This window comes from Zalophus californianus, chromosome 4, assembly GCF_009762305.2.
Source record: "Zalophus californianus isolate mZalCal1 chromosome 4, mZalCal1.pri.v2, whole genome shotgun sequence".
NCBI lineage: Eukaryota > Metazoa > Chordata > Mammalia > Carnivora > Otariidae > Zalophus > Zalophus californianus.
Window position 1 is genome coordinate 157,071,649 of NC_045598.1, and position 22,181 is coordinate 157,093,829.

At 43.3% G+C, this 22,181-nt stretch overlaps 1 protein-coding gene across 1 annotated transcript in view; it reads left to right on the forward strand.

Annotated features, from left to right (window-relative positions):
* The window catches only part of ATP6V1C1 (ATPase H+ transporting V1 subunit C1), a 39,888-nt gene extending 38,883 nt beyond the window's left edge, over positions 1-1,005 (forward strand). Inside the window, exon 13 of the mRNA XM_027622204.1 lies at positions 99-1,005. Within this exon, the coding sequence (XP_027478005.1) occupies positions 99-194 (96 nt within the window). The 3' untranslated portion in view covers positions 195-1,005. The remainder of the gene's footprint in view (positions 1-98) is intronic.
* The last annotated feature ends 21,176 nt before the right edge of the window (positions 1,006-22,181 follow it).

Below are 22,181 nucleotides of genomic sequence, written 5' to 3' on the forward strand. Positions count from 1 at the left end.
AAGGTAAATGGTAATACTTAATTTCTTCTTCTTTTTTTTTTTTTTTTTTTTTGATTTCTGTAAGTACTGATTTGGATAACTGTCTGATTTTCCTATAGGCTCCTATGGATATTCCAGGCTTAAACCTGAGTCAACAGGAATACTACCCCTATGTGTACTACAAGATTGATTGCAACTTGCTGGAATTCAAGTAAAATTGAGCTCCTTCCCAGACAATCCTGTCCTTGTGTTGGTGTATTCTAACAGAAATAGATTCAGTATGACAGTACTTTTAACTCCCTATTGTCCTTTGCTTGCTTCTGACCACTTTTCCTAGTGAGTTCTTCCATAGTGGTCCATCTCTCAATATTTCCTTCTTAAAGGAAAATAGATGTCTTATTTCTTTTTATTGATCAGGTCTGTAAATGTGTACTAAAAAAAAAATCAGAGTTTATTTATAAACAGAATAGTTTATTTAAAGAGAAGGTCTTCATTGATACTGTGGTATGCATTAATTCCATTTGTTACTGTTGTGCACAAAAGCCTTGTTTACAAGGGAATGGTAAACGTTTATACCATTTTGCTCATTGTATTTAGTAGACATAACTGTTTAATAGTTACTGAATCATGATGTAATGAAATGTGACGATATTCAGGTATGTGCTTTCTGAATGTTTCAAATTCCAATCTGTGAGCACTGTTGACACCCACAGGAGAGAATAAAATTACCTGTACAAAGGTATATTGTGGTGTGTGTAACTTCAGAAGGTAACAGTTCAGGTTGAGAATTTAATAAAGGAGAGCATAGCTGCCTTGCTGTGCCACTTCCAGGCTTTTGTTCTGTATCAAGGGTCAGCCGTTTGTGTCTGGCTCGCGTATGATTTAAGTGTGCCAATTTCGGGTCACAGCACAAATGTAAAGATTATTTTTCAATATATGATGGATATTTACATTTAGACACTAGATTTTTGAGTTCTTGCAAATAATTAGGAAGTGGGGCCGACTTTGAATAAAGTGTAGCGAAACTGTGCAGCTTCAGTCATTTGTTCTGTGTAAGTCCTTACTTTACATGTTTCCTTTCTAGGATTTTCTAATTATACAAGCCTTTGTTTTGACATATATGTCATTCATGACATTGTCTGAAAAAAGGCATTGTTTGTTGTAAAAAATCTCTGAACTGGACGACTTCGTTGAGCATCCTGAAGGAGCTTCTAACGAGGGTTCTGTGACAGTGCTCCCCTTCCTGTGCACTCCCAGGGCATTTCTCAACTATTCTATTCCTTCTAGAAATTCACCTTCCAAATCCTTTTCACTTCGCAAATTTATATTGTTATTTCAGAAGAAATTTACCTCAAACATTCAGACTTCTAGAACGTAAAAAAATGAGAGATGACCCTTCCTCCCCCCCCAGATTTCTTCTCAAGGGACTTGATGTATTCTTCCAGGCCTTTTTCTGTGTTTCCACAGCATATATATCACACACATGCAAACATAGTTTATTTTTAAATAAATGTAGGATCAGACTGCATAGATTCTGTCACTTGCTTTTTTGCTTACTAGTATATCCAAAATAGCTAGATGTTAGTCTATCTAGAGCTACCTCATTTTTTTCCACTGGCTGCATGGTTTTCCATCACGTATTTCTGCCATAATATAGCTGACTGATTGGATATTTGGGTTATTTTTTTTGTTTTTGCTCTTAACAAACACTGCTGCAGTAAACCTCCTTCTACAGGTATCTTTGTTTACTTGTGTTAGTATTTCTGTAAGAAAGACCCTGGAAGTGGGGTTCGTAGATCATAGGGTATGTATATTTAAAGTTTTGACACGTACTGCCAAGTTCCCTGTCAGAATTCTAAATTTAAGACATGTTTAAGACATGTTGCAGATTTTATTTTCAATTTTCCTTTGGATAAAAGGAAGCTGAAAATTTTTGGTTTTGGTGTCAGGAAATTCTGGTTTTCTGTCTTTTGCAAGTGTTTTTTGAGTCTTAGTATCTGTACAGTGGATGTAATCTGTGACAGAGGATGTGTTTTGAGAAAGTGAAAGATTGATAGGCCTACGTGATGACTTTAAGATTTTACCTGGACATTAACATTGTTCTGACGTGGGTAGGTAGGGTTGTTTCAAGTTTAAAATCCCAGTGTGTGTTTGGAACTTCAGGACTTTCACTGTAATTTCTATCAGGGATACAGAGTGACCGAGATGTAGCTCTCAAGCTCTTGTGGAGCCCAAGCCGAGTTCTGCTGCTGCTGAGCCCTGTGATCTCCATGCCCCATCCCTCCTTCGTAGAATGGGGATAACTAGAGTGCCTACCTCATAGGGCTGTTGTTCTGAGTGCAAGAGTTCCCACCTGCACGTTTAGGGCTTTGAAATGGTGCCCGGTGAGAGCTGGAGGCATGTACTCGGAATCCTAGATGAGTGCCTAGAGCTTCTTTTCACCTGTGTTTAGTCATGACATTGTGGAGTTTGAAGGTTAGAAGGAAGTAGTGTGTGTGTGTGTGTGTGTGTGTGTGGAGTTTGAAGATTAGAAGGAAGTTTGTGTGTATGTGTGTGTGTGGTGGGGTGAATAGACTGTGTGTATGTAGCATAATGTTAAAGCAGTTTGAGTGTCTCTGAGCTTCAGTCTGTGTTGGATTTTTTATATTTTTGAGGTAGCTACCATTCCTGGGAAGGGACTCTCCTATTCCTCTTGCCTTGTTTGTTTCAGAGTCTATTGGTTCTCCTCTAGGATAGAGCTCAGATTACTTTGAGATTCATTAGACATTTATTGGGTATTTGTTCGAGACCATTCTGCCAGTGCTCTCAGTACCTGTTGCCTGATCCCTTCCCCATGTTGTTTGTGTTGGAAGGACTGGTGGTCCCCATTCTACTTGTGGAGGCTTAGGGGCAAAGGACTTTGGTGATTTCTTTGTTAGATCTCACAGATTTTGAGTTAGATTCCGAATATGAACCTAAGCTTTCTGACTGCTGGGCTCTTTTGTCCATATCATGCCTCTTGCCCTCTACGGGGTCCTGTATGAGTGAGACAAACACTTTCCTTCAACTTAGTCCATGTGATAAAGAGAAGGAAAAGGCATTACATGTGCTTCATGAAATATTAAATTGTGCTGGTATTTGGCACGAACGTAGGAACCCAGACCTTTTTTTCAGTGATGGGTAATGATGTGTCTAGCTGTTGCATGCTAATTTCAGTAGCCCAAGTTATTCAAACTGGAACGTTTTCCTGCCTGCTGAAGTTGCTCTTAGGCAGACACTGTGTGGTCTGGGTGGAACAGACTCCAATGTAGCTTTTTTTTTTTTTTTTTTTAAAGATTTTATTTATTTATTTGAGAGACAGAGAGAATGAGAGAGAAAGCACATGAGATGGGGGGAGGGTCAGAGGGAGAAGCAGACTCCCTGCTGAGCAGGGAGCCCGATGCGGGACTCGATCCAGGGACTCCAGGATCATGACCTGAGCCGAAGGCAGTCGCTTAACCAACTGAGCCACCCAGGCTCCCTCCAATGTAGCTTTTTGAACGAACATATGCTAAGTAATACCTTTCAAGTAATACTTTGTGCATCACAAATACTCAGCAAACATGAACTTCAAATTTAAATAGTCCCAAATGTTGGAAATAAAATACAAGAAATTGATCTAGATACGAAGTTATTCTCCTTTATTCTCAGCTGCATTTTTCTTTTTTTTCCTTAAATCAGAGTAATAGGGTGCCTGAGTGGTGTAGTCAGTTGAATCTCTGACTCTTTGTTTCAGTTCAGGTCATGATTTTGGGGTCGTGAGATTAAGTCCTGTGTCGGGCTCCACGCTCAGCATGGAGTCTGCTTAAGACACACTGTATCCCTCTCCCGCTGCACCTTCCCTGCTACACACCCCTGCTCTTTCTCTCCTTCTCTCTGTCTCTCAAATAATAAATCTTAAAATCAGAGTAACAAATGCACTAGGTTAAAAACCATATATACAAATATTATAAAATAGCTAATAATTAAAACCTTGCTATTCTATAGAGAAAAATGGTTCTTTTTTTCTGTTAACATCAATAAAAGATGGTTTATCTTAGAAGGTCTGTAACAGTATTATGTTCTAAAGGAAATGCATTGAAAACTGTCCTAATTTAGTTGTCTGTAAACTGAAGTTTATTCATTTCAGTAATGTAAACTTATTTAGGGTCTTTATTTTTCTAGCCTAGATAGCTTTAGATTAATATACGAATGTAATTCTGGCTTTTTTTTTTTTTTTTTTTTTTTAAAGAACTATTACCCACCAGAACTATTTTACCAGCACATTCACCTTTAGAATAGTTTTGGATCTGGGCCCCATGACTTGTGGGAGAAAAAGGGAAAAAGGTAAAACCATGGAAGTGATCAGCAGTAGGGAATAGCGCCTGGGAAGGTTTAGCTGGAGAAGAAAGTGAAACAGGAGAAACAGGACATCCTTCACACCAAGAATGGTCAAGATAGTGCAAGAAGAAAAAAGTTTGAAACAAAGCAGAAGTTAGAAGTTCATGAGCAGACACACAGATTTTCTAACAACTGCTTAATATTGAAATTGATTAGATCTACAGCAGTTCCTACTTGGGGAATTTAATAAAAATGCAGATTCATTGCCCAACTCCACCAAGATGTGGTTTGTAAGTCTTGTGTAGATCCAAGGAATAATGGACATTTTTAACAAACACCCAGGAGACTCAGAAGCTGGTGATCAGCCAGTTAAGAGACCGCCTTTGAAAGAGTCTTCCTCTGAACCCCCAGTTAGTGTTGTTGACTTAGGATTTGGGAGCATCTTGGGATCTCCTTCAAATAGTGATTTTTCTCTCTTTCACACAGACTACATTCAGTAGGATAATTATGAATAAATCAGCTTCTCTTCCTCTGCCACCTGAAGAAGCATTCTACGTTACTAATCAACAGAACCAGAAAGTTCTGCCTCAGCAGAAACTGATCAATGTAGGTGTCCTCTACCTTTGCAAGGCCATAGAATATCAAATTGGAATTTTCAAAAACCATCTAAAGTAACCAAAATCACATTTCTATCCTTTTTTGAAAACCCAGTTTGGGCGTGATTTATCCTGCTTATAAAAGTGTAAAAGAACAACCAGAACAGATTTTCAAAGAATGGTTTGCATGAAGAAACAAAGTTAAGACAAAAGTGAACAAAGTAGGATGCAGCAAAGATTACTGTTAATGTTAGACCAAAAGAAAAACTGTATAGATTTGAACTTGAAAATAATCTTTTTTTTTAACCCGAGGATGAACAGAAACTATCCAGAATATCATATCCAAAGAGCAGCTTTGATGTATTTTGCGGTTTCCTAGGTATGTGGATGATCTCTTTGACAGAACATTCTTAATTACCTTTTTCACCAGCACAACTTGCCAGATTTTATATTTAACTATCTTGGGTACCAATTTGGGCTGGTCAGTATAGGTTTTAATGTGTTGTTAGAAGCATAAAGTCACTTGTTTCTTAAAAAAAAGAATTGTGACTATACACGGGTAGTACATTTCACCACAAGAGGGTGCTCTGGTGCCATTTAGAAGCAAACAGGTAGCTTAATCCCCCAATCCCCCTCATGGTTGGTTATGAAACATATAATCAATTTAGAGGAGCCCACAAACACTAGGTAGTGCTCTGATTTGGGATATTTTGTTAACAAGTTAATGTTATTAATATAAAGTTCTCAGAAAATTTTAGACGACTTATATTCATTTTGTGAATTAATCCAGCCTGTGCGAGGGTCTGTGTGTATAGAAGCAGTGTTTTAGAACCCAAACACTGGTGCCAGCCAGTGATAGTTTTCCCCAAAGACAAGATGAGAAAAGTAAGGCTCTGTAGATATGTCTGTCCGTCTGTGTGCACATATGTTCATTTATTCAGCAAATTGAGCACATACTATGAATCAGGCATAGTTTTTGGTGCCAGGGGTGTGATGCTGAGCAGTAAAAAGGCAGAGTGAGAAATGAGAAAAAGCACTGTAATTACTGATCTGTGAAATCAAAAGTCTAAAAACATCCCTGAGGATATCTGTCCAGAAAAATCAACCTGTACTATTAGTCAGTGAGTGAAGAATAGACCTCCCTGCCCCCCACCGAATACAACCATACAGTTGGCCTGGTTCAGCATTGTCCAAAACAATTTTCCACGATGATGGACATTCTGTATTTATGCCACTCACTGTGGTAGCCTCTGCCACATGGGGCCATAATTCACTTGAAATATGGCTGATGTGTTCGAGGAAGTACATTTTTAATTTTTAATTAATGTAAGTAGCTACCTGTGGCCAGTGGCTACTGCACTGGCCAGCACAGGCCTAGTTGGTTATGCTCGAATCGTGAGCTGTTTTGCCTTTGAGTTCCCAATATGCCCCATGTCCTTTGGCTTTTTGTGTTCCTCTAATTGGAAGAGCCAGCCTAGCTTCTGTTCACTCTGATTGCCAGATTTAACTTCCCTGCCAGCCTGAGAAACAAGGCTTTCTGAGTCATTGTTGATGTGCCTCAGATTGCTACACAGACAGCTTTCACTTGGATCACAAAAGACAACTACATATACTTTGTGCCTTTATGTGCATGAGGGTAAACTGGTTGCAATATTGAAAGACCAAAAGCTGTTTCTGATGGGAAATATTGAATCCACAGAATTGGAAACACAGCTGTGTGGTTCTGAAGGGGATATAATTTCTTCTGTCAGTCAGTGCTCACTTAGCACTCATCGTGTGCAGGGCACTCGCATCTGTAGGGAGACATCAGGGAGATGCTCAACATGTGTTCCTGAACGACGTTTTTTTGGTCTCTGTTGACTCTCTTAGGAATTTAAGAAGTTCATAGAAGAGTGAAGCAGTCCAGGTCTCTAGCAAGAAGAGTGACAATTTACAGGGAACCAACTCTTGGAAAGAGGAGAGTTGTATATGAAAGGATAGCACCCGTCTGCGGGTTGTTTTCATCAGTGGTATGTTGGCCTGGATCTTGCCCCATTCTTGAGCCCAGTGGCACCAGCTTGCAGGACAGCTGGCCTAGGGAGGAAGGAGCGCAGTCAGAAAGCCAGCTCCTCCCCCCGTCCTCCCCACCGAGCCCCAGGCTCCCTCTCTGCTGTGTGCTCATTGTCTCTCTCCGCCTTGGCAGCCAGGCATTCAGGCATTCTGGAGCTTCTCTCCCCTTCCCAGTCCTTCCTTGCCCCAGTTTGTTTTGAGAGCCTCCTAACTGGCCTTGTCCTCTCTGCTCACCTTCATAGCACCCTTGCTCGGCTGCGAGGGCACTGTCAGGTCACTGCCCACAAATCCTGAAGAGCTCCTCCTCATTTACCCACAGAAGAAAGTCCCTTTGTTCAAGTTGGATTGTTTCTTTCTTTTTAAGTTAGCTTCTCTTATGTGTTTTCTGAAAGCAGGATGTTTAATGTTTTTAATTTTGTCTGAAGTTTCTTTGATGGGGGAATTTAGACTGTGGGTATTTGTTACGAATGCTCTAAGGGTCTGTTTTTCTCTTCTGGCCCTTTGGAGCTGGCCCTGTGTGCTAGATCCAGGTCCTACTGTGATCTTAGACAGCCTGCCACCCTGGGTCTGACTCCATTTCTTCATTTACAGAAGAGGGATGGTGGTGATAACACTGCAGGATCATTGTGAGGATTAAACCTCATGGTGTGTTCAGATTTTTTGACAAGGTATATGCATTGAAGAGGGGGTTCAACATGCTAACGGCCACTTTTGTTAGTAGTAGTAGTAGTATTTTTTAAGATTTTATTTGTTTATTTAACAGAGAGAGACACAGTGAGAGAGGGAACACAAGCAGGGGGAGTGGGAGAGGGAGAAGCAGGCTTTCCCCCTGAGCAGGGAGCCCGATGCGGGGCTGTATCCCAGGACCCTGGGATCATGACCCGAGTTGAAGGCAAACACTTAACGGCTGAGCCACCCAGGCGCCCTAGTATTATTTTTTTATGCTACTTGATTTTTGTTTCTTTTTTGCTTCTTGGCTTCTCTAGCTTAGGTGAATTGAAATTAGTTTTCCTTTAACTATATCTATTTAGAAGGCAAATTCCTTCATTAAAAATCCACCAGGATTGGGGCGCCTGGGTGGCTCAGTTGGTTAAACCGCTGCCTTCAGCTCAGGTCGATCCCAGAGTCCTGGGATCGAGCCCCGCATCGGGCTCCCTGCTCATGCAGGAAGCCTGCTTCTCCCTCTGCCTGCCGCTCCCCCTGCTTGTGCTCTTTCTCTCTCTCTCTCTCTCTCTGTGTCAAATAAATAAATAAAATATTTAAAAATAAATAAATTAATTAAAAAAAAATCCACCAGGATCATAGGATAGGCAACTCCAAGGGGTGTGTGTGTGTGTGTGTGTGTGTGTGTGTATCCCCAAAAGAATTGAAAACATAGATTCAGGGGCGCCTGGGTGGCTCAGTCGTTAAGCGTCTGCCTTCAACTCAGGTCATGATCCCAGGGTCCTGGGATCGAGCCCCACATCGGGCTCCCTGCTCAGCGGGAAGCCTGCTTCTCCCTCTCCCACTCTCCCTGCTTGTGTTCCCTCTCTCGCTGTGTCTCTCTCTGTCAAATAAATAAACTCTTAAAAAAAAAAAAAAACATAGATTCACACAAAAGCTTGTACATGAAAGTTTGTAGCAGAATTTATAATAACTGAAAAGTGGAGCCCCAAGTGGCCATCCACTTAAGATGAATGAATGGATAAACAAAATATGGTACGTCCATACAAGAGAATATTACTCAGCCATAAAAAGGAATGAAGTCCTGATCCATGCTACAACATGGCTGAACCTTGAGGACGTTGTGCTGACTGAAAGAAGCCAGACACAGAAGGTCACAAAATGTCTGATTCCTGTTACATGAGTTGATAGGAGTAGGCAAATCCAAAGATAGAGAAACCAGATGAGTGGTTGGTGGGGACCAGGGAGAAGCTGGGGATTTAGAGTGGCTGCTAATGGATATGGGGTTTATTTTGGGGGGAATAAACATGTTCTGGGGTTAGATAATGGTGATGACTGGACAACCCTGATATACCAAAAGTCACTGAATTGTATAATTGAAGAGAATAAATTACACTCTGTGTATTATTTTCAAAAAACCTACCAAGAATGAAATCAAATTTTCAACAAATTCTCTCAATTCTTGGCTCGTGTTTATGTCAGTGTAGTTGTAAAAATTAATTTGAATTCCCTTTGGTGAAAGAGTTTTGTGTTTTAGGGTTTTTCTCCTTTCCGTGGTCTTGCTATTCATTGTGAGGTTTTCTCCTTTTCTGTTAATCTCTGTTTATCTTTTGTGTTTTCCTTCGTTCCTCTCATCATCCCAGTGAGACTTGGCTGCAACAGCAGCCAAACCCCGCCTCTGTTTCCAGGGCGGGGACACATCGGTTTCAGGAAACTCTGATGCCACTGGTCATCAATGTCAGCACTCAGCCCACCTTCCCAGCAGTCTCTGAGGAAAAGGTCCATTCTCTGAGACTTTACTGGCCTAATGGTTTAGTGTACATGACCCCAATGACTTGTCTAGATAAAAGAATCCTTCGTTCATTCCTCCCTTCAACAGCCAGTTACTGAGGACATACATTACGAGTTCCTTGAGGGTAGAATCCTCATTCACTCAGCACATACTTAGCTGTGGCTCAGTACCAGTTGCTGGAACAGGAGTGAGCAGTGAGGAGAGGGCTCCTGCCTCTACGGAGCTCACCTGCTGGGGGTTGGTGGCAATGGACACGTAATAAACAAGACCCTTTACTTCTGAATGTGTGAGGTGATAGTGACCTGGGCTGGGAAGGGGTAAGGGGAGCCGTGGCAGACGAGGGGGGGAAGATGCCAGCCAGAACCAGGGGGAGAATATCCCTGGCTGAAGAAACAGCAGATGCAAAGGGCCCCAAGAGAGAATTGGCTCAGAGAGTTGGAGTGGCCGGTCAGCAAGTAGGAAGCTTCATGAGCGAGGGGGTGTAGAAAGTGCAACACATGCAGGTGGGGTGGGGCTTACAAGCATGGTGGAGAACTGAGATTTTGTTCTACAAAGGGAACCCATTGTATGGTCTAATTTACATTTTTCAAGGATCATGCCAGAACAGTCTTACTCATGTGTTTGTAACCGCAGTTTCTCACTTCGTGTTTGGCACGTTCATAGTAGGTGCTGGTTCGTCCAGTGGGTGGGCGTATGGGGTATACACCACGCCAGGGAGTGTGCCTGATGCCGACCCCAGAAGCTCTTCACCTTGTCACTTTTAAGAGTGTTTTGTAAACATACGTAATACTCTCCTGAAAATGTCCATGAAGATGCAGAATCTAACAATTTATAAACTTATTACTGATTTTTTTTTTGCAACTGCCCTGATTTCTTCAAAATCACGGTCATTGCATGTTTATAAAATGAGTTGGCATTTTAAATCATATTTGATACATAACTGGCTAACTCTGCACCTAGTAGCTAGTAACAGAGTTGTTCTCTGCTAAGAGCCAACACGACAGCAGGGCTTTTGGGGGATGGAAGGGGCACTCTGGGTTCTAGCTCATTTTTCCAGTGTGTCTGAATTTCTTGCTTCCATGCTCCTTAGAGGGAAAAACTTTTTTTTTTTTTTAAAGATTTTCATTTATTTTAGAGAGAGCACGAGTGGGGGGAGGGAGAAGGAGAGAATCTTAGGGAGACTCCACACTGAGCACGGAGCCCCATGTGGGGCTCTCTCTCAGGACCCTGAGATCTTGACCTGAGCGGAAACCAAGAGTCAGATGCTTAACGGACTGAGCCAGCCACCCCAGTGCCCCAGGAAAATTGTCTTTTTGTTTGCTTCAAATTGCTCTGGCCTTTTGCTGGGAGACCAGAGGCTATATGATCTTCATCCACTAACTTAATGCAGGAGGTGAAAATCTATCACGTGAATTGCCACTGCTCTAACTTCCGTCTTGCCTCTGCCTCTTCAGTCATTTAAGGCATTCATCTGGCTCAGCTACGGCGGATCCCTCACATTCTGCTAGGGGAACTGATGCAGCTTTGGAGAGACAGGAATGCTGGGGTCTATGAGTCGACTGAGAAGTGTTCATGTAGGTTCTGGAATGGTGCCTGTGTCATAGGTACTAATGCTGAAAGGAAGTGTCAAATTTTCCATAGTCCGAGCTTTCCAGAACTTAGTTGGCTGCTTGCCCCTGAGAATTTCTTTTCTAAAATAAATGGTTTGGAACACTCTTATACTTGCCTCCCAGACACACAGTTGCAGTTCCTCCTGCCTGGGAAAGTTAACTCTCCAGCTGTAATACGGTGCACAGCGTCATCCTGGTTTAATCAGCTTCCAAAAACTCATTAAACCCCACATTAAAATTGTAAGGCAACAGCAAAGTTGATTCTTCCCCCGCTCCCCCTTTGATGCCATTGTGGTTTTTTCTGGCTTTCCTTTTTGGTTCCTGGTCTTACCCCCTATTCTTTCTTCTTAATTTTGTTTGGTCAAAATCTTTCTTTTAACATTTAGGTTCCCTTAGGCCTGTTCCACCTTGGTAATTCCTCTGCTTATTCTTTCTTCTGTTTTCTCTCTTGAATTCAGAACACCCCTTTCCCACGAACCTGCTTTTTCCTCCTGCAAGGATTGCCGTTGAAGAGAAAGCTGAGTTGCCTGGAACTTCATGTCGCTACGCAGCCGTTTCACATCCTCTTTTAAGCCGAGGGAATGAATGATAAGATCATGCAGTTAGGCAGTGTATTCGTCAAGGTCTCCAGAGAAACAGAACCAATGTGATATACATGTGATCCTTGAACAGTGTGGGGGTTAGAGGTGCTGATCCACCGCCCTGCATAGTTCAGAAATCTGTGTATAACTTTTTCTTTTAAGAAAGATTATTTATGTGAGAGCGAGAGAGGGAGGTGGGGCAGGGTGGGGAGGAGCAGAGGGAGAGGGACAAGTAGACTCCACGCAGAGCATGGAGCCAGATTCAGGGCTTGGTCCCACGACTCTGAGATCATGACCTAAGCCAAAACTAAGCGTGAGAGGCTTAACTGACTCAGCCACCCAGGTGTTCCCTGTGTATGACTTTATGTTGACTGTATGTTGACTCTCCAAAAACTTAACTAATAGTCTGTTGACCAGAAGCCTTGCCAATAACATAAAATTGATTAACACATTCTTTTATGTTACATGTATTACATACTATATTCCTTACAATAAAGTAAGGTAGGGAAAATGTTACTAAGAAAATTGTAAGGAAAATACATTTATAATACTGTACTATTAAAAAAAAATCTGTGTAAATAGACCAATGCAGTTCAGATCTGTGTTGTTCAAGGGTCAACCGTGTGTGTGTGTGTGTGTGTGTGTGTGTGTGTGTGTGTGTGTGTACAAAAGGGATTTATTATAATACATTGGGCCACAGGATTATGGAAGCTGGAAAGTACAGAATCTCCAGAGTCCATGTCCCAGTTTGAGTCCAGAGGCCAGAACTGCTGTAGAACCAGGAAGAGCTGATGTCCTAGCTGGATGGCCATGAGGCAGGAGAATTCTATCTTACTTGGGGCAGGTCAGCCTTTTGTTCCATTCAGGCCTTCAACTGATTGGGTGAGACCCACCCACACCAGGGAGAGCAATCTGCTTAAGGCAGTGCACTGATTGAAGTGCTAATCTCATACAGAAACACCCAGCATAGTGTTTGACCAACTCCCTGGGCACCCTGTGGCCCTGTCAGATTAACATCAAGGCAGCTCCTGGGCTGGGAGCTGTATGTTGTCCAACACGTACAGAAGCTGACCTCAGGTCAGAGCTGGGACATCATTTTGTAGTTTGACGCCTCTCTGCTCTTATGTTTCTGGTCATGCACCCTCTCACCATGTTTTGTACATGCTCTTTTTACTGGTCACTGGTCGGTGGCCTCTCATGCATCACAGGAATTGCTCCAAATTTCCTTATTTTCCAAGTTCTTTTCCTAACTCCTGCCCCTTTGCTTCCCATGTGAGATCTGGCCTCTTCTTTCGTGGACGGGAGAAACAGACTTGGACAGGTCTGTTAATTCGCCCAAAGTCACGCGGCTGTTGAGTGGGCAAACTGGGATGGAATTTGAAGCCATGGGCCTTGTCAGTCCCGGGAGCCCCCCTGGGTGCCAGGCACCATGCCAAGCGCTAAATGCCCTTGTTTCCCCAACGTCTCTAACCTTGATGCCTCTGTCCTTCCCATTTCTGGAAGGGTGTGTCCTGTTCCAAGCACCCAGCACTGCTCAGGTCTTACTGACTAGTGCCTGCTTCTTAGTGCACAGGCCTCTGGCACTCTACTCCTGTAATTTTCTTTCCTGCTTATTTTTCCCCTTTATATTTGTGGTATAAAAACATCCTTCTGCTCTTTCATCCTTAAAAACTCTCCCTTGACCCTGTGTCCCTCTCAAGTTATTACTGATCCCTTCTCTTCGTTTTACTCCCCATTCTTTATTTTTAACTCCCAACAAGTCCTTGGCCTGCTGAGACCCAAGCTGCTGCTGCTGTCTGTCCATCCACCGACACTATTCTTGGCAGAGGCCTGGAGAGCATCCTGTTCAATCCCGTGTGACTGTTCTGCTTGACTCCACAGCATCTGTCACTGCTGACCATTTCTTCCCCCAGGAACTCTCGTTCCTTCTCTGCTCTTGCTCAGCTTCCCCCACCTTCCGTCTGTGCCCCCTCCCACCCGCGGTTCTCACGCTTGACTGTGCATGAGCATCACCCCGAGGTCGTGTGGCACCCCAGGTGGCGGCCCCGCCTCAGGGCTGCGGATCCAGTAGGTCTAGGTGGGCCCCAGGGTTTTGCATCTAATTGGACTCCAGGTGATGCTGCGGCTCCTCCAGAGACCACACTTTGACACTGATGTTGCAGGTTTTCCAGAACGTTCTCTCATTGTGAGTTCCCCTTAGTGTCATCCTCTCTCATGGATTCTGGTGTCATTTATTTTCTGAAATTCAGTCATCTCCACATCTCTCTGGTCTCGCAGGTAGATGTCCTTTGAGATTGTCTTTAGTATTTCTTGGAAGGGTACTTTTGGCATTTGGGATGTGACAGTTCTCTGCTGAGTGGGATGGTCCTATGCCCGGAAGGATGTTTGGTTCCACCCAGTCACTGGAATAACCAAGACAACCCCCACCCCTGCACATTTCCAAATGCCCCTAGGGGTGTGGTGCTGTCCCTGGTTGGGAAGCGCACTAGGTTCCCCCATCCTGTACCTCCTGTATCCTAGCACATGCCTAGTCAATCAAGCAGAGACCTTGCCCTTCTGCCTCAACCTTCCTCCCTTTTAATTGGTTACCAAATTCCATCCATTTATTTCTAAAATAGCTCTTAATTCTGCTCCCTCTTCTGTAGTTAAAAGCACAGGTTTTAACGTCTAGCTTCTTGACAGGAGTTCGAATTAAAATCCTAACTTGGCCTTTTAGTAGCTTTATGACCTTAGGCAAGCTAACTAATCTGAGTCTGTCTCTTCAATCCATAAAAAGAAGGTAACTCCTACATAGCATTATTGTGAGGATTGGCAGTGAGTACTAAGCACTTTTCCCTGACACAGACGGGCCTCACATTTCCCACCTTAGACCAGTGCAGGGGCCCCCTGCCTGCCTTCAGTCTCCGTGCCCCAGCCCTTGCTGGGCATCGCCCAAGGAGCTTTTATAAATGTAGCCTGGCCAGGCCACTCTCTGCTTAGGAATCTTCATGGATCCCCATTGCACATACAGTTAAACTCAGCGTGACCTACAGAGCTCTTTGGAAATACGATTCCAACCCAGTCTTTCAGCCTTACTCTTGTCTGTCAACCTGTTCCCTCTGCTCACCACCTCCCCCAGCCCCCTACCCTGCCAGCTTGCATTCCCTCTCTCTCTCTCTCTCAAGGGCTCACTGCCCCCCCCCCCCCGCCCCCTTCACATCCCCATGTTTCTCCTTTGCCTAGGAAGGGCCTGCTCCTTCTAGGCCGGCTCAAATGCCCCTTTCTCTTTGTGAAGTCTTTTCCTTGTGCCTCCTTTGACCCTCGGCTCCCATTGTGGGAGGTGTGTGCCTGTGTTTTGGCGTGTGTGTTGTCTTTAGCCGATTTCCGGTTTCTCCTTCGCTTGCTGAGTGTGATGTGGTCGAAGGAGCACGGGCTCTTTCCCACGACACACACCTTGGGCTGCATCCTGACTCAGCCACTGTGGAGGCGTGTGACATTGGCACGTAGCCCCTTTGTTCATGAGTGGTGTTTGGGTTCTCCTCTCTGCCTCCCTAGGTCAGATGAGATCACATCATTAAGGCACCTGATACAGTTCTCAGTGGGGAATCGTTTGGCAAAATGCCCCTGGGGGCTCTCCACTGCCCTTAGTCTGAGAGGCACTAGCCAGGGCCATTCCAGTTGTATTCGTTTTCTGTTGCTGCCATAACTAGTTACTGCAAACTCAGTAGTTTTGACAACACAAGTTGATCATCTTACAGTTTGGTAGGTCAAAAGTCGGACACAGCCTTATCCAGTAAGGGCAGGCCTGTGTCCTGGAGGCTCTAGGGAATAATCAGGTTCCTTGCTTGGTTTGGGTTGTTGGCAGACTTTACTTCCAGGAGGTTGTAAGACTGAGGTTCCTGTTTCCTTACTGGCTGTTGGCTGGGGCCACCCTGAGCAGATAGCAGTCTGTCTCAGGTCCTTGCATGGGCCTCCCTAGAGCTCAGCACCAGCCACGAGACATCACATCTCATTCCGCCCCCTCTGACCCATCACATCCATAAAGGCCCTTTTGCCATGTAAGATAACATATCCACAGTCCCAGGGACTACGGTGTAGACATTTTGAGGGGCCCTTATTTGCCTGCTACACCTATCATGCTTCTAAACTCTCTGAAATATCACTGTGAATGTTACTTCCTTTCTTGATGATCCTGTGGTCATTGTCTGCCAAAGAATCCTTTGTTTCTGTGATACCAGATAGCTCTTCTTGCACACGGTGAGCGAGGTGATTGTTGGTTGTTTTTGGTAGCCCAGATCTGGTCCTCCTCCTTTGGGTAATGGTACCCTGATCCTCTAGCCCCACTTCTCAGTGTTTGTGAGGTGGTACTTAGCCGGCTGGCCAGCTCAGGGATGGTTGGTGGGCCCTGATGACACAGCTTAAGAGTGATTGGGCCAGGGATGGGGACCCGTCCCACACCAGGCCCCTGAGACATTGACCTGGGACGTTTGCTGGAACTATTGGGCAGGAGGCCTTTCTCCTTCCAATGGGACAGACGATTGGATAGAAAGGCAGCCCAGAGATGGAGGTGGTTATCTTGAGATCACCAGGAGAGGGAAGAACCTGCCAGGGAATGAGGCCAACCTGGAAAATCAAAGCAGACCAAAAAAATGGAAACTGATAGATTTCTGCTGACCTAGTTTGAGCCCCTGGATTTAGAATTTTCTGAAGCCTGATGTGTACCTGGACTTTTAAGTTATATCAATAAATTCCCTTTTTTGGCCTTAGCAGGGTTCAGTTGGGTTTGTGATGACCGTGTGTCCTGACTATAACCGTGAGCGAAGGTGGAATCCCAGAGCTGATGCGTTCGGATAATGGAGCTCTCTCTTCCAGATCTTCACTGAGATTTTGTGGAAGGACTTTTTGCTTCTAGTGGTGCTTATTATTATTTCTCCAGAGTTTTTCCGAGGATCCTCTGCTCCTACAACTTAGTGGAAGAACTTCTTTTTAGGGACACCTCTAGTTTCAGTGGTTGTTTATTCATTTTTTAAAATTTTAAATAAATCATTCTGGGCCAAGCTGCAGTAAGAAGGTGTGTGTGTTTCTAGGGAGATGTTGGCAGGACAGTGAAGAGCTGTGTCCCGGGGACAGGGCAGTCTTTGAGCAAGGGATGAGGAGGAAGGAGCCCTGCCCGCTCCCCCTCCTGCCTGTTCCCCAGGCAGTCTGCTAGCCAGACCCAGCGCTCACAGACAGACCTAGAAGGACACTCAGCACAAAGACACGCATAAAGCTGGGGATCCCCTGATATTTGAGGAAAACCAGCCTGCTGAACAGGACGAGAAAATAACATGGAAGGAAACATGAATCAGATAAGTAGAGTAAGACTTGTTGAAAAAATATATGAAGATTCATGTTTATAGACAAAGAGCTAGGCATCCCGGGAATTGTTAAACATTAAAAGGTTAAAAGGCTTTCTAAGAAATGATTTATTCTCAATCCAACTGAACATTTTCATGAGTCCTCCAAAAGCATGTTAATATAATGTGCTTAGCATGGGGGTTTGCACAAACTCAATAGACATTAGCTATTATTCAAGTTAATAAATGAAAAAAAAAGCAAGTTGAAGAGCAGTATTGTAATATGTGACTGTATTATTAAAACAGAGAGCAAAACTCCATCTTTTTAGAGACCTATATGTGTGTAAATGCCTAGGAAAGGCCTGGAAAGAGTCACTGCTGGGGAAGCCCAGGGTGGGGAGTGAGGAGTGGTGTACAGAGATTTTTACTTTAGTTGGATGGTGTGCATTTTTTACAGTGAGACCGTATTCAAGTCCATTATTTTAATTAACACAGATTTTTTTTTTTTTTGGTTTAAGTAAAAGAAGAAGTAATAAAATCCCACAAAGCCTGCTAATACAGTCTTGTCTATAACATGGGGTTTTTTTTTATTCCCTTAGCCCCAGTATTATAAGTGACTGTTAACATGTTTTTTATGTTAATCCTTGTTAATGTACAATCACCATTTGATCCAGAGTTTTTGAGATGCAGGCCAAGATCCATCAGAGGGTGGTGAAACCAGTATAGAGGGGTTCAAGCAGCACTTTCTTAGAAAGAGAGAGACAGAGAGAGAAAGAAAGAAAAAGAAAGGGAGGGAAGGAGGGAGGGAGGGAGAGAGGGAGAGAGAGAGAGAGAAAGGAAAGAAAGAAAGAAAAAGAAGAAAGAGAGAGAGAAAGAAAGAAAGAAAAGAAAGAAAGAAAGAAAGAAAAGAAAGGAAAGAAAAGAAAGAAACAAAGAAAAAGAAAATAGAAGATAACCGAGCAGAACAGAATAGAATAAAATAAAAAACATTAGTGTGCTTCACAAGTTGTAAGCAGAAATACTGTTTTGTGAAACTTTGTGACGTGAAATGTATTTCTTACTGTGGCTTGTGGCCCTAAAAGTTTGAAAAAACCCTAGTCTAACTTGCTTTCTTCCTGTGAGGCTGCTAAATGCAACTGAATTTTTTCCTTTAGTGTTTTTGCAGAATACATTTTCTTGAATAATTAAATACTAAAGCAAACAAGAAACACTGCAGATTTATTTTTGCCATTTCCTCAATAGGTTCAGCTTTGAAAAGCAGAACCAACAGAAGTTGTAAATGATGCAGGAACTTTGTCTCCTCCTTCTAAGTGCTCGTTAGCACAGTCCAAGAATCTCTCCAAGTGAGGGTCAAGAAGCTGCTTCTAGCTTCTAAAGTACATCATTCCTTTGTAACTTAATGAGGAAACTAGCCAGCAACTAAGTAACCTGTCAAGAATTTCTTTCAGCCTAGATTTCCAGTTACAAAATATCAAAAAGGGACATTTAGGGTCACTCTAGCCTTTTTAGAGATGCTTGTGATAAACACTCATAGTATTAATATTTCAAGGAGGACATGGGTTAAAAAACACGAATAACATTTTAAAACAGATTGTCAATAAAGGATCAAGAAGCCATATATACAAGGAAGAGTTTGGAAGGTGAATTTTTGGAAGTCATGAGTCTAGGATAGGCATACAACTTGTCTTCTCTGTGCAACAGTATATTTTTATTCTCCTAAACCTAATATGTTGTATGAATCACATAGAATATGTTTAATAAGAGAAATTTCTGAGCTCAACACACATGATCTACATTTACACATGGAGACTTAACTGTCCCCTCTCGCTGCTTTCCCTGATCCCAGCCAGCTCATTTTACTCATCTTCTCTTGGAGCTAAGTTAGTTCTTGATGCGTCCACTGCAGTGTGGGACTTGTAATGGGTGTGAAAGAGCCTCAATGCGAGTGAGGCAGTGAAGCTCTAGCAAAATCTTGCTCCAATATGTCTAAAGCCAAAGTCAGTCAGTTATCTTTCATATCTGTTTTCTACAAAAGAGAACAGCTTAACTAATCCATCATCCCACATAACTGTTATTTTTGTAATACATTACATCGTGTGTGTGTGTGTGTGTGTGTGTGTGTGTGTGTGTGTGTGTGTAAGTACAATTATTTTTAACGTCCTGTTTGGTATTCTGTTCTCACTTACCTATTGCCTTCCTCCCTAGTATGCTTGATTATCTGTGTTGATTTTGCTGCCAGTGTTTGGGCTCTTCCATTTTAATAAAAAAGGAAATACAGCTAGATACAGATGCTCATGTTATTTGAACCTATTTTTACTCATCAAAACAGTGCTTCTAAGTCCTAAATAAAGCAGCAGCCAGTCTTGGCCTTATTTACTACTGAAATAAATCCCCCCTTCCAGCCTTCTCAGAACCACGTTCTATTTCCAACCCATATTATTCCTTGGGATATTCCACTTAGACTGGTCATTGGAAAAACTATGATTTGGAATCCACACTTCTCACGGTATTGTGTTAGTGACCATTGTGATGGCAGGGCCTGGAGTGGCTAAGGGCCTTTGGGTTCTAGTATGATGGGGGGCTAGGGAGTGCCCCTTTGTCTTGGCTTGAAGGGGTAGCAAGGTGTTGGATCCCAGGCAAACCCTCCAGTTAGCCCTGCCCCAGGGACAATGTCGAATGTTTCCCTCCCCCAGTACCTTCACCTCGACAGGTGTCTAGGGACCTCCTCTTCTTGAAGAAGCTTTACGTGTGTTCAGGACATTAAAACATAAGTCAGAAAGGGACAGATTCCTGGGCACAGACAGGTGCCCCCTATCTAATGGTGGCTGGAGGTAGTTAATGCATGACAGACAACCTGGTATCAGAGAGATTGTGGCAGACACTGTTGGTTGCCTCTCAGTAGAGTAGTCCAGATTCCCTTTCCTTTCATACCCTGTTAGAAGAGCTCTCTACCCACAATAGAGACTGACTATGTCAGATGTTCCTGGCCTCCACTCTCAGCTAGGGGAGAGAATGTGACCCAGTCCTAACCAATGAGATGTAAAGGGAAGTCTGCTGAAGGGCATCTAGCAAAGATTTTCCTCCCCACTAAAAAGAAATATGCACAAGCACCCTTCTTCCCTGTCTCATTTCATTATATCTTTGGATGCAGTTGTATGAGGATGTGATGCTTGGAGCTGTGGAAGACATCTTGCATCCATGAGGTGACAAGCCTAAAAACAAAATAAAACAAACAAGCAAAGAACAGTTCTCTGAGGTAGGAGAAGAGAGAGCCTGGGCTTTAAATGACATTAAGTTGCCAAACCAACTTTTCTTTCTTTCTTAGGACATCATATAAGATGATTAAGTGTCTCTGTTGTTAAGTTATCTTTGGACAGATGTGTTACTTACAGCCAAAAGTGTTGTAAAAAGAAGTTAATGAGAAGGACATCCAGGGAGCTCCCCAGCCCTGGTGGTGTTTGGTGCCCACTGGGGTAGAGGCTGAGGGTGGTGACTTAGCTCCTTAACCAAAGGTCCTGTCAGGTATAAAGGCCCCATGTCTTGGGTTCTTCCCCTTATTCCTGTTGCCCTCCAAGTCTCTTCCCCCAGTAGCCTGGGAAATCTTTTTCTAATCTGAGTGTATAAAAATCTGGCCCATGTTCATCCTGATTTTTCTGTGCTCTGAATTTTCTCAGGGCCTACGCTTTTAAAGCTAAAAATATCCCTTTATTCTCCTTCCACTGTAGCATTTTTCAATTTACAAAACAGCCTCAATGCTTAAATGGGGGAAAAACCAACAGGACATGTATATGTCGTAGTGGAAGGCAGAGCTGGGGTGGGCGTGGGGAGAGGATAAGGCAGGTAGAAGGGAAAAAACCAGAAAACAGTTAATATTTTAAGCCTTGTATCCATTCAAAAAACTCTAGCCTTTTTACAGATGCTTGTGATTAACACTCGTAGTATTAATATTTCAAAGAGAACATGGGTAAAAAATCACAAATAACATTTTAAAACTTTTCGACTTTGTTCCTTTGTCATCTGTCAAAAAGGCAAAGCCACTTTCAAATCCGATACATAATGTTCATCCATTTAGGAAGTGTTTTCAGAGCCAAGATCTATGTGCTAGGGATAGGGCAGTGTACAGAAAGAAGTTTCTGCCATCGTGGAGTTTACATTTTAGAGGGGGAAGACAGACCACAAGCAAGTAAAGGAAAACAGAGAGTCTAAGAGGACGATAAGCATGATAGAGATAGACGGGTGGATTTGTAGTTTTCAGTAGGAGGTCAGGGTTCCTTAGAAAGAGATGTGCACGAGGAGATGAGGCAGCCAGCCGTATAGACACCTGGGGTGGGAGCATCCCAGCAGAGGGAGCAGCTCAGGCAGGAGATCGCTCAGCATGGATGAAAACTGTTCAGGTCAGTGTGGCTGGAATGGAGTGAACAAGGGTGAAAACTAGGAACAGACCAGGTTCCAGAGCTCACAGGAGCCAGACGGGGGAGGGCCCTGCTTCGGACCAGGGAAGCTTAGACAGTGCCTCTTCACCGATGCCCTTCGGAACCCCTGGCTGGCAGATGCCGCGTCCTGCAATTGGTTGTCGGAGGTCCCCACCTGCCTGGGTTGTTCTGTGCCACCGTAGACAGCAAAGCAGAGGAGGACTGCTTTTAAAAATTACCTGCAAGTCATATAGCCAATGTGTATGGATTTCTGGAAAATCCTGAAAATTCAAAAGGCATTCCCTCACGTACCAGGCAATGGAATTTTGTTTGGCTTCATTTGGACTCATTTTGTCAGTGACATTTCCCCTCCCCAAAAGCAACAGTGACATAGAATATTTGGGGCCGTTTTAAAGGAAACCAAAATTTGCATTTTAAAAACTTGGTAAAATAACATTTGATCAAAACTATACATTTATTATCAGTTATTTTAAAAGTGCACCACATCGCCTGGCCTCTCCAGCACCTTCAACTCTCTATGCATTGATATGGCATCTCCATTACCTACGCAAGCTTCCCTTCGGGTAACTCTTCTCCCTCCCTCTCAGGGGAACAGATTTAGCAGGTAACTCTGTTGTCTTCTACCTGGTTCGGTTCTCCCTTTGCATTTTTTCTCCTTGGGCCTTTCTCTTGGGCATGTCAGTGGCAGCTGGGGGTTCTGACCAAAGAAGATGGGTTCAGGGCTGGGGGGCAGTGCTCATTCTGGGGAATCACTGAGCGAAGCTAGAGCTCCATTTTTTTTAAAGATATTTATTTATTTATTTATTTATTTATTTATTTATTTAT